We start from the raw sequence: 16,797 nt of genomic DNA, 5'->3' as shown, positions 1-16,797 counted from the left end.
CTACACGCAAGCCAGCGAATGACTCTGGCTGCGCGCTGTTAAGGTGACCGGGCGGTTTATGAATGCACGCCATTTGACTATTCGAAAATTTACGATACGTAGATCATTTTCACCTTCAAGAGTGCGCCTTCGAAGTTCCACGACAGCGGCTTTGAGCTGAGCTCGCTGAGATGGATCCATATCTGGTCTGATGTAAATATCCATACCTTTAAGTCTCCATGCGCGAGAAAGTAAGTGCTTGGGAGCGTCTGCATTTTCGAATACAATTTTTAGCGGTCGGTGGATGCCCGCAACTCGTTTTCCTAATCGTAAAATTCGTCGAACTCGAATTCCTGGTTCATCAGCATCGGCTAGTTTATCAACAAGTCCCTGGAGCAGATTCAGATCATGGTTGTATCTAGCCTGTGCGCCTTCTTCACCAGATTCTTTCGATCCAAACAGCATCAAACAATGATCGCGTGGAAACTTGAGTGTTTCTCGGTTTCCTGAAACAGTTGGTTGGATCGCGCTTGCGGAGCTGACAGGTAAACTTTCAACGACCTCATGGTCATGAGCTGGCGGCCGGGTTTTCATACGATGTCTCCGTTTCGTTGATAACCAAGGTGATTGCGTATTCTGTTCATCAGTACAATCGGATGACCTCATGGGGGCATTAAGAGTTACTGAAGGTTCCACAGAGTTGACATCTGGAACGTTCCGAACAAGACTGTCTTGCAGGTCGCTAGATGGCGCTGGTGCATATCGCTTCGATTTCTTCGATTTCTGTTTCTTCCTTAAAGGTGATGTGGAGATAGATTTGCATCTAGTACACGTAAATGATAAGTTATCGCTGGGATGAGCCAAGAGAGCAGCATAGATGGATGAGTGAATGTGGGAACACTCTATGTGCTCCCAAGTTGCACAAATATCACATTTCAAAGCTTTGTCGGAGTCCGAAACGGGTAGATCACAATTTGAGCACAAGGATGACACATCACAGATGGTATCCATATCTACGCAGCCCAAACTGACTATCAAAGTGAGCTATATCCGAAATCAAAATGCGAACCAACACCACGAGCACGCAACTTGAACCGCGCGCTTCGAGGTGGGATATGTAATATGCACGCTATGGAAGCCCCAGGGGACAGTGATTCTCCGAAGGCAGGTGTTCACGACAATTTCTGTGAATGGAAAACAGAAACAAAGCTCATGAGCCAGAGCCCAGTAAGCATGGTTGTGCATCACCAATACTTACATATGAATCAATCAAACTAACAGACAACGTATACTACACTGGCCTCCTTTTTGAAGAACACCGTCCCCGGTGTACCATGGCCTACGTGAACCGGCCGGTGCTAGTGGTGTGGTGCGTTAAGCTGGTGAGCGTGTGCAGAGGTTGTTGTATCTGGGGCTGCGTCTACCGTGTGTGAGTGAGCAACGTGCTAGCTCTGAGGCCTGTATGCACATATGTAGAGCCAGGATCACATCTAAGCCGCGGACAGTACCTGTCGCTACGACACTCAACTGGCATCGTTTCGACACTACGGTATCTCGCGAGACAGGATTGAAAGTACACAGAACTCGGGGATCTGAGTCTGGATGCTTTTTCTGGATAGATGTCTCAAATGACAGTCTAAGGGAACAGTTTAGTTCAATTATTCAGCTATGAACCGGGTCCAGCCACTACAGCCTGGTTCGCCGAAGATACCCCGACCTAAAGCTGTCAACCTGTCTTGGTGGTCGGTCTTCTGTACTGCAGTGATCTGGCAGGATCTCCGTTTGCAAAGGTTCAGCCATGTCAGAAAGACCAACGGGGAGCGGTCCGATGAAGAACGGGGAATCCTCGTACTATGAGTAAGCGTATCACGAGGTGGTATGGAGGTATAGTCGTACCGTACTCTGCGATAGGAGTGTGAAGGCAGTAAGTCGTCCCTTCCAGGCGACCAACATGTCCATATTTACGGAGGCCGCGATACTACCTTCTCCGAGGAAGGTTAGAAAAGGTCGGCCCCATAAACTGCACAATCCGGTCGCCTTATGGTTGACCGTGTTCACCGGCGCACTATTCAATACAGTCGGAATACTTTTAACACTAAATTGTCTGGTGCTGCTTATAAGGCACTTGCTTTGGGCAGCCGCATCAGGAGTGAGACAGTAATATCCCACTCCCTGCGCCCTCGGGCTAGGCCAGCCCTCCTACAGCCAAGTAGGTCAGTCTATTGAGTCATTGGCTCTGGGAAAGATTCCTCAAGAAAACCCTAACAACCGCTGTCTGGCGGTTCCGACGTTTGAGTCTGAGGCTAGGGGCAGGGCCCCCGAACAAAACCCTACATTCTCCCACTGCCTTGTGGGTCAGACTTTATAGTCAAAGGCTCAAGTTGGGGTACCTCAACTAAGCCTTCTCCGGCCTGGGCAACCAGGGAGTATCATTTTCCCTTGCAGCTCTTAGCTCACCTACTTTCCCCCTCATCCCCCAACCCATCTTACAGTCATCATCATCATCATCAATGACAGCAACATCAGTGTTGGCACTGATGCTTCACTGCCGTACAACCATAAATTTCGTTTAGTTATATATATATATATAACTGTATTAAAAGCCCTAAAGTGAAGAGAAGAGTAAAAGAGTGGGTGAGGGAGGGGACCTAGTGCTGGCCTATGTCAAGCAGACTGCCTTATTGATTTCTCAATATAGTTCGCTGTCGTCCAGGGTCAACTGCCGATCGATTGGAGTGTGTGATGTATAGGGTCGATCTTTTCTAACCCGCCTTTCCTAGGGGATAGGGGCATCATAGTCCCATTAAACATAATAATGCTGGCCACTCCCAGGAAGTACTTTGCTGCTCTCTCTTCCGTCACATCGAACCGCACGACCTTTGGCTACAGGACTCCTCGATGCAACTTCTAGCGTTGAAGTTCGACTGCTACGAAAAGTTGACTGCATCAGGTTGGATCTAGAGGAATACGGAGTTTCCCACGGCGATCATTGGTGAACACACCTACATCAACCCAAGAAGGATGGTAGTTCGGATTCATCTCGAAACAACATCTACCAGCGCCCGTGCAGTTAAAATATCTCATTTTAAAAAGGAAGGAAACGGGCTTCACAGCCGTTGTTGTCGCTCAGTCAATGGTCGTCAGCGGTCACCGCTTCTTGATTGGAGACATCAGTTATCGGGTTGGTCAAGTTTCAGAAACTTGGATCGACTTGAACGACTATAGCCAGTCTGTTTTGTGTGTGTACAGCTCTGCAGTTGTCCATTGTCAACATGCGGTTCAATCGTGGCAAGACACGTGAAGTAGGTACGGATATTTTATTGATTATAGCTGGTCAACAATTACACCTCAATGCATTCTTTTCGAAAAAGTCACGCGTGGCGTTGGCCGAAATATGGACCGTTCTTTGGTACGAGCAAAAGTGCGCACCATGGTACAATTAATCCGTTGCAGGATTGAAGCTGAATATCAGCAAGTATGAGGAAGTTTCAGGCGATGTCTCAGCAGCTTTTGAAGCTAACAATGCGAGAGCCAGTGGACGAACAGCGGACCGTAATGAGAACATATTCATGACATCGCACTGGGCATAGCTGGAAACTTAGCACCAGGGGATTTGTTTGACTGCTGCAATGAGCCGTCGGACCACCAATCAAGGTCTTGTGTTGCAACAAGTACAGTGTCGCCGAATGCAGTGGCCCCGTACTAATTTTCTCCCGGAATGACCGACTGATCGGTTCAACTGAGTGTTGGGGTCTGAGAAAGCGAGCTTTGTGACTTACCTTGATGACCGTGGCAACCTATGGACATAAACAAGCACTCCTGTGGAAGTAACAGCAAATTTTGATCGGTTTCGGCACTGTCCTGTCTTATCAGCTCCAACTGGCCATCGACACGCTCCTCAAACCACAATCAATCTGCTCAGGATAGATAACATCTCAGGTTGCGTGTACCCTCCATCTGAGAAGCCGTTCAACACGTAAGCATGGCATATAATTGCGTGGTTGAAGGGTGGATGGTGTTGTGTCCTGTCAGTGTAGATTAATCCCTACTTATGGGCAACTCCTATCTGACCAGTATAAGCTTCAACCGCTTGGCGGGGAATTGCGGGTTGGAATCTCTAGAGATTCATGAGATGCACATATCTGAAGATTCTCGTCAGGGATGAAACAGTTGTCCTGTGCCTCTCTGTTTGTCAGCATGGATTACCCTCATTTACAGGGCGAAATTTGTTAATTGAGATTTTTTCATTCTGGTATCAAGTTCGGCATGAAGCAACCCAGAATGCGAACAACCGACGTCAGATAGGCATGTCGGTGAAAAGTATGACTATTGTTGGTTCGATCCGCCCTCCAGCTAACATGACGCGTCCTGCGCTTGGTTGGTGGTCAGTAGTACTCTTGCTTGCATTTTCTGAAAAAACTTATCAGGATATTTTAGCTTGTGGACACTCCGGTATTTGTTATGATCTAGCTCTAGGACCGTCGACAACCTGCATGTCTTATCACTCAGTGTTCACCGTTTGGCGTTGGGAATCTGATGAGATCCCTTCCTCATCATGTTCTATCCCCGCTTTTAGCACCAAACATCATGTCGTATCGCACTCAGGCGTTACCCAATTCTTCAGATGAAGGTTCAGACGGCGGAGAGGAAGATATATTCTGGAAGAGGAAACCTCCGCACGCTCAGAAAAGAGCAGCCACAAACAGCGATGTCACGATGGTCCAGGCAACTTCAAAGCGACCGAGAAACCATGTTTGGCTGAACGTTCTGAATGAATGCGCGTTGGATGAGGCCCTATCAGGTGCAAACTTTCATGAGGTAACTACCGCCTGACTTAGCCTGGTATATTTTTCATAGAAACGGGATACGTCAAGAGGTGTTGAAAGCTATCTGGTGCAGTCAGACACCGATGAAGTGGATAATAATATAGAACGGGAATTTAGGTATTATGGATTTCAGCGCTTTCGATCTTTTCCACAGGTTGTCTTGTGATAAACCCGCAAACCGCTTTTCCGGACGGCTGCCTCCTAGGCGCTGGGATCCCTCAATTTCCAGAAAACATGTGAGCGTAAATTTTGATAGTCCGTCGGATGCAGTCAAGGCAGCGCTTGTAGAATTGTTGAATGAACCTAATGACGTTCTGATAGGTAACTCTGAGTTTCCATATATGAATCCCATGTTTGACTCCTTTCAGGTCAAATTGTTGATGTTCTGGGTGTCCAGAGGTCTTTGGAGTTCTATTTTCTGACAGAAGATGTTGAAGAGGCCGGTGGAATATATTATGCGGTAAGTTTATACTCAGTTTCCTCTCCATTCTTTTTTTACATGCGGTATTTTGATCGCGAACACAAATAAAGAGCCTCTGGTTTTGGGCTTATCATTAAAACTTGGTAAAATTTAGGGGCACTCAGAGGGTCTGAATAAGAGATATTGAACACATTGTAACGAAACGAAAACAGGCAGAAGAATACAGTATCTTATTTCATCCACAATTTGATCAGCAACTTAGCCTGTTAATCAAGGAGTTCAGTTTGCTGAGAAGTGCTGTACTCTAGAGGAAAGTCTCTTGATGGACCTCAAACACTTGTGGAACCGCTTCATTTCGTTTCAAGTCGTTGTTGTCGACCAACCACACTGCATGCATGTGCTTACAGAGCAATTGAAGTGCCAGATACACCAGAGTTCTCTTCGAGTTTGTTCAAACCAGTCCTTTGCGAATGAAGACATCTGGCCGAAGTGGAGGTTTGCAAAACCGTCAGTTATTATGTTTATATCAGCTTCGGCTTTCACCGACGGACAGCAAAAATTTTGGCGTTGAATAACGACCCAGGAAACCAAGTATCAGTTCCGAAATGGCATTATGAGTCGAGGAAGTGTGGTTGGATTTTCTCAAACTTTGATAGCTCAGGCGACTGCACGGCATTAGTATTCTTAAAAGGGCGAGCGCCCGTCAAAGCGGCCACCTTGTGTGAATCATCACCATCATCATCGACAGCATGACATCAGCGTTCAACCTCGATGCTTCACTGCCGTACAACCGTGATTTATTTGAAAGCCTTATTGTAAAGAAAAGAGTAAGGGTGGACGGGGAAGGTACTTAGTGCTAGCCCATTACAATCATTCTGAGGCGTCTATGCCTGCAGACACTCATTCAGGCGATCTGGATAGAAACTGACAACAAGAACGCCACTGACATCGGTTGACAGCCATATCTTGTGTCTCCAACTAGGCACATTGAGGATCACGGTGGGAAACCACCGTCCACATTTGGTCGTTGTTGTTCGCGGATCACTCCCCAAACAGCACGGCGAGTGGCAGAGTTGTAGCATTTTTATTTCAAAATCAACTTTATTGGCTTACCCAAGTATTGAGGACGCAGGCATTTAGATTCACATCAAAGTTATCATGAAGCCTAAGTCAAAATTAAGGATATAGATCAAAGCAACACACTGCTACTCGATACTTATCGAGTACTTTGTCATCGCCTACATTGAGTTAAAGTGCTAATTTGTAGTAAGTTATCCTGTTTCGTAGTTTTTTCCTTGCGAGATCTGGTTTTTTCTATTGGACAGATGAACGTTTTGCAGGTTCACCACTGAGCAGTCATGCCTATTGAATGTATACCTCACGCATTCACTTCAGGTAAAACAGATACTCACTGCCTTCCGGACACCGAGATATGACTCCCGATACAGAAAGTACGGTGAGGTCTCTATGAGTTGCGCATCCTCAGAAAACACCACCACCGCTGAAAAAATTGGGCGTCTCCCCAAGTCGTCCTTTCTGGGGACGTCATGTATGGGACGACTGAAGTTTAAGAGAAACCAGTTCCTAATGCGTAGGTACCTGTTCAGGAAGGCACCCTTGCGTTCCCCATGCTTTACTAGAGCATTCTTTTTAATCGTTTTATGACAGTCAAGCACCCGTATTTAGCACTGCTGTCAATGAGGATGATGTGATTATATTGTTTTTCTTAGTATTTCCACTTGAACATTTTAATTTGGTTTTCTTAGTATTTCCACTTGAACATTTTAAGATGTGCTACCTTGTAATGCCACCCAGTTGCATTTCCGCATGGGATCTTGGCACTTGTACTCGTAGTTCCCTAGAATTAACCCTTTTAAAATCATTTGGATTAGTGAGAGAAGTATACATCTATTGCTGTTAGTTAAATATTAATCGACGGACCCTTTCGAACCACCGGATTTGTCAATCATCCTAATTGTAATGCAACCTGCATGGCACACGAACTTCTCACAAGATTCCAGGTTGTTCGATTTAGCGATTGGATGTGTAGGCACCTCAGAAAGCATGCGACAAGTCAACATCAGGTCCCCTCCCTCATACACTGTTTTATTTTTTACTCCTTTGAAAACAATTAACTAAACTTTTTGGTTGTATGGCAGTGGGACATCCGTGCAACTACTGATGTTGCTGTCCCTGATAATAATGGTGTTGCTGTACCATCTTTCGACATCGGGTGACTTCTCTTGACTTGAGGTTACTCAGCTTGTTCGGTAGTGCAGCCTAGATTGATTAAATGGAAGCGTTTTTCGGGCACAGGTCACGCAATTGCAGTGCGGATTGAGGCAAAGCACTGCGTTTATCGAGTCCAGAGAAAATTTCCGGCACTACATCACGTCTTACCGAAAACATTCGTCTAAAAGATGAGCCTCGTCAGGTTCTCCCTGAGGATCGACGGGTCGAACAAACTATAAGCTTTACACCACCAGCCAAACATGTCTGAAAAAGCTGACAAGTGGTCAAACCAGAAGTCCCCTACCTCATTAAAATTCGACAGCCATGCAAACGGTCGGAGTGTGGTTGTGTACAAACCAGCCTGAAACTGTTGATTTTGCTTGTTTGATTCTTCTGTGTCCACCTGACAAGTCGAATAAAGAGGGCGCTCGTATAATTAAGCACGTTATAATCCGACGGTGTCCTCGTTAACTTTACTCTTTGTGACTGTTTTTATCGTCCGTCGAGGATACCAAGGAATCCGCTCTGGAAAGAGTGACCAATACGGGCCGTATCGCACGGTTTGGAGACCTACGGATTGACTTTTTAGCTGTGTTCGGCTGTTCATATAGTTTGGGATATCTCGTTTAGGCCAGAGTGACTGCTCCAAATATTCGGTGCTACCGCACACTGATATTTTAGGCATACTTCATTCGAACATGGTAAAACGGTATACTTATCGTTAGATTCTGTCAGCTGGATTATTGTGAACAATCATAGTTTGTGTCACCGAGCTAACCTCGGATAAGTTATCATGTAGCCGCACTGTATCATAACGGAACCGACAAATGTCGATTTTTCGTGCGTTACATTTTAATGGCATACACTACCGTAACACTTTCAGTTTCAACCACAACTGATGAATGCTTCTGTGAGCGTTACTCAATTTTTTGTTCTTGATTGAATGATTGGCGGAGCCAAGTTCAGTCTAGTCAGTAAGAGCATTTCGAAAGTGCTTATGGCACTATCAAGTTTACCGTGATATGCGACTAATGCTGGATGTAGTGTTTCCCCTTGGAGAGTCACTTCGGGAACCAGAAAATACTTCTTCCAATCCCGAAATGGCTTCTTTTAGAGGGGTTTCTTCACAACAAGTCCTGAACCATCAGAAGTGCCTCCTCTAGACGAAGATAGGGAGTGTTTTCCTTTTTAGAGGAGTACATTATATTACAACTCATCTTCCTCACAGTTTTATTCCACGTTTTCACGCTTCAGGAGAATGAAGCAACTTTATAAGCGTGTTTACGAGTTTTCGTGGGAGTTTGATGAAAAACTGTCTTCCCCAGTACCTCTAGATTTTGCATGGCCGCGTGTGATCTACCAATTGGGGGGGGGGGCTGCTAAGTCTCTAGCTCAGTTGACGGGGCACTCGTTCAGTGAGAGATCGGTGGCTCTAGTCGATCCCCGTTTATGCGTTTTCGCTCGTGGTCTATGTTTGGACCCCTTGATTCAAGGTTTGCCATGCAAATCACATATAATCCTCTTGTCGTTCTTATTCGGATTCGCCTAGACGAATTGTCCATAATGACTCAGATATGCAGACTAATCCGGCCTATGCAGCAGGATTATTAAATATTTGAAGTATTTATCATAGGTAAAGTGAAAAATAACCGAATGCGCCTTTATAAGAGCTATTGGGAACGTTCGCAGGCAACCGATCTTCCATACTTCCTATTTGGCTCGTTTCAATCACTTTCTGTCGGAGAGACATTGTGGTTCCATCGAAAGTGTGTGTATAGAGGATACGAGTGGATGGGGCAGACGACATGGTCGTTCAAGGGAAGAAATCATTATTCCGAAACAGTTACACCGATGTCCTTTCAGAGGACTTTCTTGCAATACGTCATTTCGTGCTACGCCGGATGGCGATTTTTAATAGGGGATAAGTCGCTGTCCCAGGTCACGATAACTTAGAGCACGGGGACTATCTTACCCCATCTTCACACTCAGTGCTACAACCTGATGGGTTTCATTGTTTCATTTGTCTGCAAATTAGCTTTAAAACTTTCGATTTTGTACACCTTCAGGATGGATCACAACGAAGATCCCGAGGTGGAGTGTTCCTGAACCTCATAAAAAGATCGGATGAAGTCACGGAAGATGAGAAAAAGGCCATGTTCGCATTGAGTAGGAGGATAAAGGACCGGATCAAAAGGTAAGCACTGTTGATGTTGCGTGGTTTGGTTTGTAACTCCTGGGACAGGAGAGGCGATTTGTTTCTCCTTGAAATTCGTTTGGTATTTCGGATGTGTGTGCATGGTGTAAACGCTGCTGAGAGGACTGCACCGACACCCGCGTCTATCAACTCTTCACCAAATCTATTTTTTTATGCCAAATTCAATGGAAAACAGTAGTTGAGTTCAGCTCCGATTAGAATTTTTTGTCCCAAAATGAACTGCGTCGGTTTTTCATCAGGCTGTACAGAGGAAGAGTAGCTCCTTGGTCAGAGACCCCGTGTTCATCAAATGCACAATCACTTAGCCGTAGCACCCTTTCGATGCCTAACTGCCATGCCACTAGAAAGAAGCACGGTGGCTGGTATACTGTCAGGTTGCTCAAGCCTAGACCGGGGAGGTCGAGATGCAGAGGTCGAACCACAGACCTTCACTAAATTCGTGCTCTAGCCACTGAGGATAACACCGAAACACTATTTTCACTGCTAGTTTACTATATTCGAACTAATGTTCTGCACAATCTTTCGGTACTTAGTCCGAAGAGGGGATCTATCTCGAGGAAATTCTCCCGGAGCTATTGTCGATCTCAGCCTAGTAATCAAGGCGAAGGACGGAGTCTTTGTTTCACTGGTAATGGGCGCCTACAGCTGATCTAGTTATCCAGAACCTCCAAATAAATTCGTGCCTAGCCACTGAGGATAACACCGAAACACTATTTTCACTGCTAGTTTACTATATTCGAACTAATGTTCTGCACAATCTTTCGGTACTTAGTCCGAAGAGGGGATCTATCTCGAGGAAATTCTCCCGGAGCTATTGTCGATCTCAGCCTAGTAATCAAGGCGAAGGACGGAGTCTTTGTTTCACTGGTAATGGGCGCCTACAGCTGATCTAGTTATCCAGAACCTCCAAATCACTTTTCACACGACAGTTCCCAGTGATACTTAATGACGATAGATGATGCCAGAAATATGAGTTGTGTACTCACCGGTTTTTTATACACCGTCATTTAGTCACCTCCCTTACCGGTCTGTAATCCCACCTAAATGCCGAAGACTTTTCCCTATTTCACTTGTATCACAGTACTTATCACAAGAACGCAGTGAAATCGCATATTTTGGGAATAATCCAAACGAATAAGAAACTTCGGGCTAGGTAACTGACTTAGGCCCTCTCCCTAGTCTTGCTGAGGTATTCCTGAGAGCTCGAGATAGCTCAGTGATTCAGGCGTAAACTTACTGACCTCGGTATCTCGACTACCCCTGTTTAAGCTTGGGCAACTTGACAGTATCTCATTCCTCATGCTTCCTTCGGATAGCGTGACAGTTAGGTACTGACAGGGGGGCATTCTTTCAGAGCCAACTTATTTCGCCTTTTAGCCATAGTCATCAGAATATGTATTGGACGATCCCCAACCAACAGTGGTCCGTTACTTTTCCCCTTGCTGTTTCTGTTATCTGCGTGCCTTATAGGAAGGAATAGTCTTTGGGATAACCAAGACAGCTTTCACAAGCAGGGCTCCTACACATTACACAATTCTTGGTCATTCGAGACTGATTTCGTGGATCCTTCAGTGTGAATGCATCCTAGATATGCTCTCATCCCATCTTCGTTTGTTGTCTTTCTTTTCATCTGCACAGGAAACGGAAACAACTAAAGCAAGCCAAAGAAAAGCAACTCATCGCAAGCTCCGTGACTCTCAGTGATGTGAGCGTGGAAATAAGTGAAATCGAAGATGTGGAAGCAACAACCCGAGTCCCCGCAAATTTCGAGGATGAAGGTAGTCCGCAAGCGATGGATTTCAAGGCCGGGCATAACAGCGAAGCGCCTAATCACGGCTTGGTCAATGAAGAAAATCCGACCGGTTATTCCACTTCCTTCTCCGTGAAAATGCACCCGGTTGACCCACGCATGGATGAATGTGAGGAAGGTGAACTGACCTCTACAGAAAGTGAAGATGAATCCACTCAGAGCTGATTCTTGTGATATTTATTGATTTTCGTTGTTATTCTACCGAATCAAATGTACAAAATCATAAAAACAGAAAGGAAAGAAATTATATCAAATAATTTTCATAGCAAATGGCATTTCTGAACCAGTGAAGCACCGATCAACAAATCCATCACGTTAGTGTTGGTCAGTCGAGCGGGGAGAATTGTCCCAATGTGATTTTTGCGGAAGAAACCGTAGGAATTGCACCGACGGAGTTCTTCCTCTGCTTCGTGGTATGTATTCTCCGTACAAATGGCGTCGGACGCACTAACCCACATCCCACCGCCACAGGCAGCAGGCCCGTCAAGGCCATCTGAGGCACCGGCAAGAAGTCCTATATCAACGGACGTCGGTAACTCGGAACCCTGCATCAATTCAAACCATCTGATTGCCGCTGACAAGGCCAAATGGCTGCATCGTCCACCTACAGAAGTGCTCGGGTTGATCTTGTGAGGAACAACAACCGTGGCTTCCCCTCCCAAGAGGAAGACAATCCCACCATAAGCGTTCTTAGGCGCCTTAGCCAGGGTCGAAGCAACTTGTAAACACGCCTTGAGTACAAAGCTGGTCTGTGCAAGGTTGCTACCGGATTTTGTTGCCGTTTTTGTCAGTTGAGCCAGTAGGTCTTGGAGTTTTTCGTCGCTTTTCCCGGCTTCCTGAAAGCAAAACGAACCAAATAAAAAGACTATCCGAATGGGATGGGTGTAGCAATACAGTTTTCACGTGACGATAGATCTAACTTGACCTGGTCAGCTTCTTCGAACGTTTTACTCATGGTTTATCAATTATTACGATTTTACCCAGATCTTATGGACTCCACAAATATGGTGAACATGGAAGGTACGTTAGCCATCACTCCGATTATAAGCGCTCGATACACATGAGTTATTCTGAGAGCGAAACAAATATAATTCACTTCTTCAATGATGTGATCTAGTCCGGGAGTCACGTATGGGAGGGAGGACACATTTTAATCATATCTTATACGCATATTGTTTGGTTGTCACACGCTATGCGGCGTCGTCTTCCACAACACTGATCCCTCAGATTTTCAACTGGAACAATCGTGAGACTTATTCCAGAGAGATAGCAACTGACCAAAGAAAGTGGTTATTTGGGCCGTTTTGAAGAGAGTAACGTCTGTTTGTGGCTAACGCAGGACCACCGTTGTAAACTATAGCTAAACCTCACGTCTCCGTGGGGAGATCACCATATATTCTGCGACCTCTGGTCTGTGTTGTCATTTTGGGGATGATCTATTAGGCTGCATAATCCTTCATTATTTTCGCAAGGTATTTGGTGACTTACTGTAGAAAGTGGCTATCAATGCAATCGTAACGCGAACACAACGCTCTACGGGAAATGCTTCGTCAGATTTTTGGACATAGTCCGGCTAAGTAGGCTGCGTGCAGTTGGGCAGCTAGATATATGTGGTATGGACCCTCTGAACAGTCTTGTCTCTGCTTTTTCGGCATTTTCCCTTTGCCGGGCAATACAACCCTATGAACAGCTCTGGGCTGATGGATCCTCTCAGTAGCGCTTCCCCAGTGATTGACGAACATGCATTAATGCAATGGGCTAACTGAATTAGCACCCTCACTAAATCATATATTTGGTCATCGAAGTGGACACTAGCTGTTGCATGTGGCCTTGGTATTACTCCCAAAAACGTTATGCTCACGAGAAAGCTGGACAAGGTGAAATGAGTGTTGAGTGCACTTAGTAGCAAGTGATTGGTTGCTAAATCGCTTGTGCCTAATGCATGCGATGTGTGAGTGCCAACAGTAACGCTTGTACGTCACAGCCGATGAGTTATCCAAAAACGAAACAACCGTACGACCATTTCTGCACAGATTGGTCCCGTTTCGTTTAAAAAAATATTGCAACATCCCCAACACAGGCACTAGTGAGCCACAGTCAAACAGTTCCATCAATTAAGGTCGAAATCCAATTAATTCGCCTCACCTAGTTCACCCGACTAAATGAATTGGGTGAAAAGGCGTCTTGTGAACAAACGGTTCACTGACCCATCAAACATAAACACGTGTTTTTACATTTGTTTGATACAGATATCCATCGCACAATGCAGTGTGGAGATGACCGAGAGGTGAAGAGTGTATGACCTGGCAACAAAGTACGAAAACACTAACCAGCAAACTTAGTCGGGTGTGCAACTGCCGCCTCCCTGGATGGGTACCCCGCAACGCAAACCGCCAGTGGTTAGTGACATTGGCAGAAATGGCCCGATCGCGCAGTCAGTGGCGCTTGTGCGTCAAAGCTATTGCCTTCAATGCGTAGCTACCCGATTTCCCAACAAACTGAATACGCATTGGCCTTCAAGACTTGGTTGTATGTTCCACTTTCCCGTTTTCCGGTGATCGACACGAACCAGTGTGCCTATGGCACACGGTTTATAGCTGATAAATTGATTGATCAGATGATTTGCTACCAAGAAAAAAGAACCTCACTTCTCACCCAACCGTTTTAATGACCCCACTTGGTAACAGTTCGTGCATTAGTCATTTTCATCACAAAACGGGTCAAAATTTTGTAACTTGCTTTGGGCACCACTGGTAGGGAATGAGAATCATTTTCGAGCAATTTCAGTATGTAGCGAGCCGTATACCAAAGTAATTCAGCCAACAGGCGTCCATTTTCCGTCGCATCGCCGCAGAATTCGTTGGTCAGAATGATTGGCAGTACGTACCTGGAGTGTTGGTAGGAAGACGCAGAATTATTGAGATCGATGAGCACCTGGATGGAAGCATTTCTCCTAAAAAAGACCCACCTGCCTTGTGATTCGCTGTTTGAAGCTGATGTCTCAGTCTCCACACTCTTCGCAGCCGAATTCAGTGCAACCATGTTGTTTCCAATCACCAAGTTAATCACTCGTGGATGTCTGCCCTCCCCCAAATTTGACCCAGAAAGTTCACTTTCCAAATACTCGCGGATCTTCCCGGGTACCTGAGGGCAAAGTAAGAAGGCTGTTATTGCTATCGGGTGTGCTACGAAAGTATTACTTCCGGAACCCTACACCCGTCATCGAAAGACCGCTGGCTCGCATACACACGCCGTAGTGGAAAATACGAAGCATCAACTAACTGCAGTCTTGAGTCCACCATCTTAGCAACCTAAAAATCATCAAACGGGAAAGCACTTCTGTCACGAACAGGCGCGTGCAAGAAGCACAAGGAACCTCGCGTCAATTAAAGGTTATTTTCGACCTTGAATACAGGCTGTCCAGTGAGCCTTTGGCTATTGACTGGAATCGCTTCTAGGGCACAGACGAAGAGTAGGATCGTCAGTAGTTCGTGACTAGTTGTTTGAGCGTCCAATCGGCATAGAGACTCCGCTTTTTTTAATAGGGGTTAAGTTGGAGGGTCTAAGTAATTTTCATACGTTATGGGACTGTTTTTAAGAACACAACTTTCCTGGCAGTAACGGAGTCGAACATTGCATGAGGCTGAATGCAGTATCTGTTTCGACATGTTTGGATCTGTAGACGCACACTGTCTGCACAGATCGGATCTGATCGCAAAATCTTCCGTAGATATGCTCATTCAACTTAGTTACCGATCACCAATCCATTAGTACGGGCGTTGTTGGTTGCAGTAAACTCATGCAATAGCTTCTCCAAGCTGTTGCGGTCCGCTCAGGTTGGAGGCGTATGTCGGGAACATTTTTAACTGATGGACTTTTAATCCTTGGTCCTTATCCAACTCCAAACATCCACTTTTGGCTATTGGTACATACTGCACCGCCATATGGAGATATCGCAGTGTATTTGCCTGAAGGAAACCACTCACAGGGTCGGAAGGTTTTCAACAGCTTGTCAGTGGACTACTTCAGGAAGGACTCCATAGTCCCATTCTTGTCTCGACTTCAGACTTTGTCTTGATGTTCTAAGAATATATTCTCATCAAAATGAACAGCTTAGACCTGATGCTTCTGTGAATCTGTTTGCTAACCAGATGAGGTTGTTTTCTGGTGGTCTAGATGATGAGACTGTCCGATCTGTATCCGATTCGGTGAAAAATCGGCAAAACAAAAGGTTCCATTGACCTCTTGCTCCGTGGCGAAATGGTCCGGCGAACGAACCGGTTTCAGATCGGTAATCATGTACAAGAAAAACAGTATTGATGTATCGTGGACATGTCGATTGTTCAATGCATTTTTGAGAACACCATGAAAATAGCCGCAAATTGAACCATTAAATAAGAAGCAGCTTATCTTATGGTCGAAACTGCCTCAAAACTGATTCAAATGGATGGATGGTCTCTTCAAGATATACGATTTACTAGCAGTTCAAACTAGGAGCACTTTTCTCAGAGGTGTGACCTCTACCGTGTCTTAGGTGGAATTCATACAGCTAGTCGTTTAACTTCCTCGACAACAGCCTCTTCCAAGTTCAGACCAACCGCGGTAACCAGAGTCTGGAATTAACATCCACGCATCCAGAACATAACTTCTTATATTGAACGTATTGGATACAGATAAAGAGCGCTAACGAAAAGAATTCTCGGCCGAGGTGGAATTGGACTTGTCTCACTACAACGATTCGCGTGCCTTCATAAATTATGGAGCTAATCCAAGGGATTTCTTTAGAACGCCTGGTATGAACACGGCCTATGTAGTATCCGAAAATATGGCCAACAAAAAACTTGATTGCAATGAAAACCGCTTACGCGGATCACCTGTTCAAAGAACCTTAGCCGTTGAAGAAAGCAGTATTCCGATTCATGCAACGGAGGTTCTTCCAAGGAGTGCAGGTCGTCTCTGGTGAAATAAATATGCTACGAATATGCTTACAGAATTTCAGCAATATGAGACTCGCTCATCATCGGTTCGTCAGTGGGATTTCCCACATTGTTTTGTTTTGCGAATGGGGCTATCCTAGAGCAGCGTTTTTCATGGGGGTGATTTTGCTTGCTTGTTGGAGGCCGATGAAACCGTGAGCTTGGTGTGGAGCGCTCGCGATCTGTTTACTAGCGTGACCAACTAGCGCACCTCTTTTGTTTATCAAGATGTCGTTTCGATTTGTCATCCTCACAACATCCAGGTACCCTGTGATATGTCAGTCTACAAGACAGACAACACTTGCATCCTCGCTTACTGCAATATGGATACAACAAAC

At 45.4% G+C, this 16,797-nt stretch overlaps 3 protein-coding genes across 3 annotated transcripts in view; 1 reads left to right on the top strand and 2 right to left on the bottom strand.

The window, feature by feature from the left end:
• On the bottom strand, positions 1–990 carry T265_07857 (hypothetical protein; the record flags this gene model as incomplete). The annotated part of the gene is made up of 1 exon (XM_009173497.1): positions 1–990. One exon carries the CDS (start codon positions 988–990, stop codon positions 1–3), a length of 990 nt encoding a protein of 329 aa, XP_009171761.1.
• A 3,576-nt stretch (positions 991–4,566) lies between these two features.
• T265_07856 (hypothetical protein) lies at positions 4,567–12,572 on the top strand (the record flags this gene model as incomplete). The annotated part of the gene is made up of 6 exons (XM_009173496.1): positions 4,567–4,797; positions 4,837–4,922; positions 4,960–5,126; positions 5,174–5,265; positions 9,525–9,652; positions 11,312–12,572. The coding sequence occupies 6 exons, from the start codon at positions 4,567–4,569 to the stop codon at positions 11,646–11,648; spliced, it is 1,041 nt and encodes a 346-aa protein (XP_009171760.1).
• T265_07855 (hypothetical protein) overlaps positions 11,311–16,797 on the bottom strand; it is a gene marked incomplete at both ends in the record, with an annotated part of 21,125 nt that continues 15,638 nt past the window's right edge. Inside the window, 3 exons of the mRNA XM_009173495.1 lie at positions 11,311–12,319; positions 14,232–14,370; positions 14,452–14,627. Of these exons, the coding sequence (XP_009171759.1) occupies positions 11,744–12,319; positions 14,232–14,370; positions 14,452–14,627 (891 nt within the window). The remainder of the gene's footprint in view (positions 12,320–14,231; positions 14,371–14,451; positions 14,628–16,797) is intronic.

Source organism: Opisthorchis viverrini (genome assembly GCF_000715545.1).
Source record: "Opisthorchis viverrini unplaced genomic scaffold opera_v5_190, whole genome shotgun sequence".
Taxonomy (NCBI): Eukaryota; Metazoa; Platyhelminthes; class Trematoda; order Opisthorchiida; family Opisthorchiidae; genus Opisthorchis; species Opisthorchis viverrini.
The sequence above is the reverse complement of the archived record's forward strand: the minus strand, read 5'-3'. Positions and strand labels throughout refer to the sequence as shown.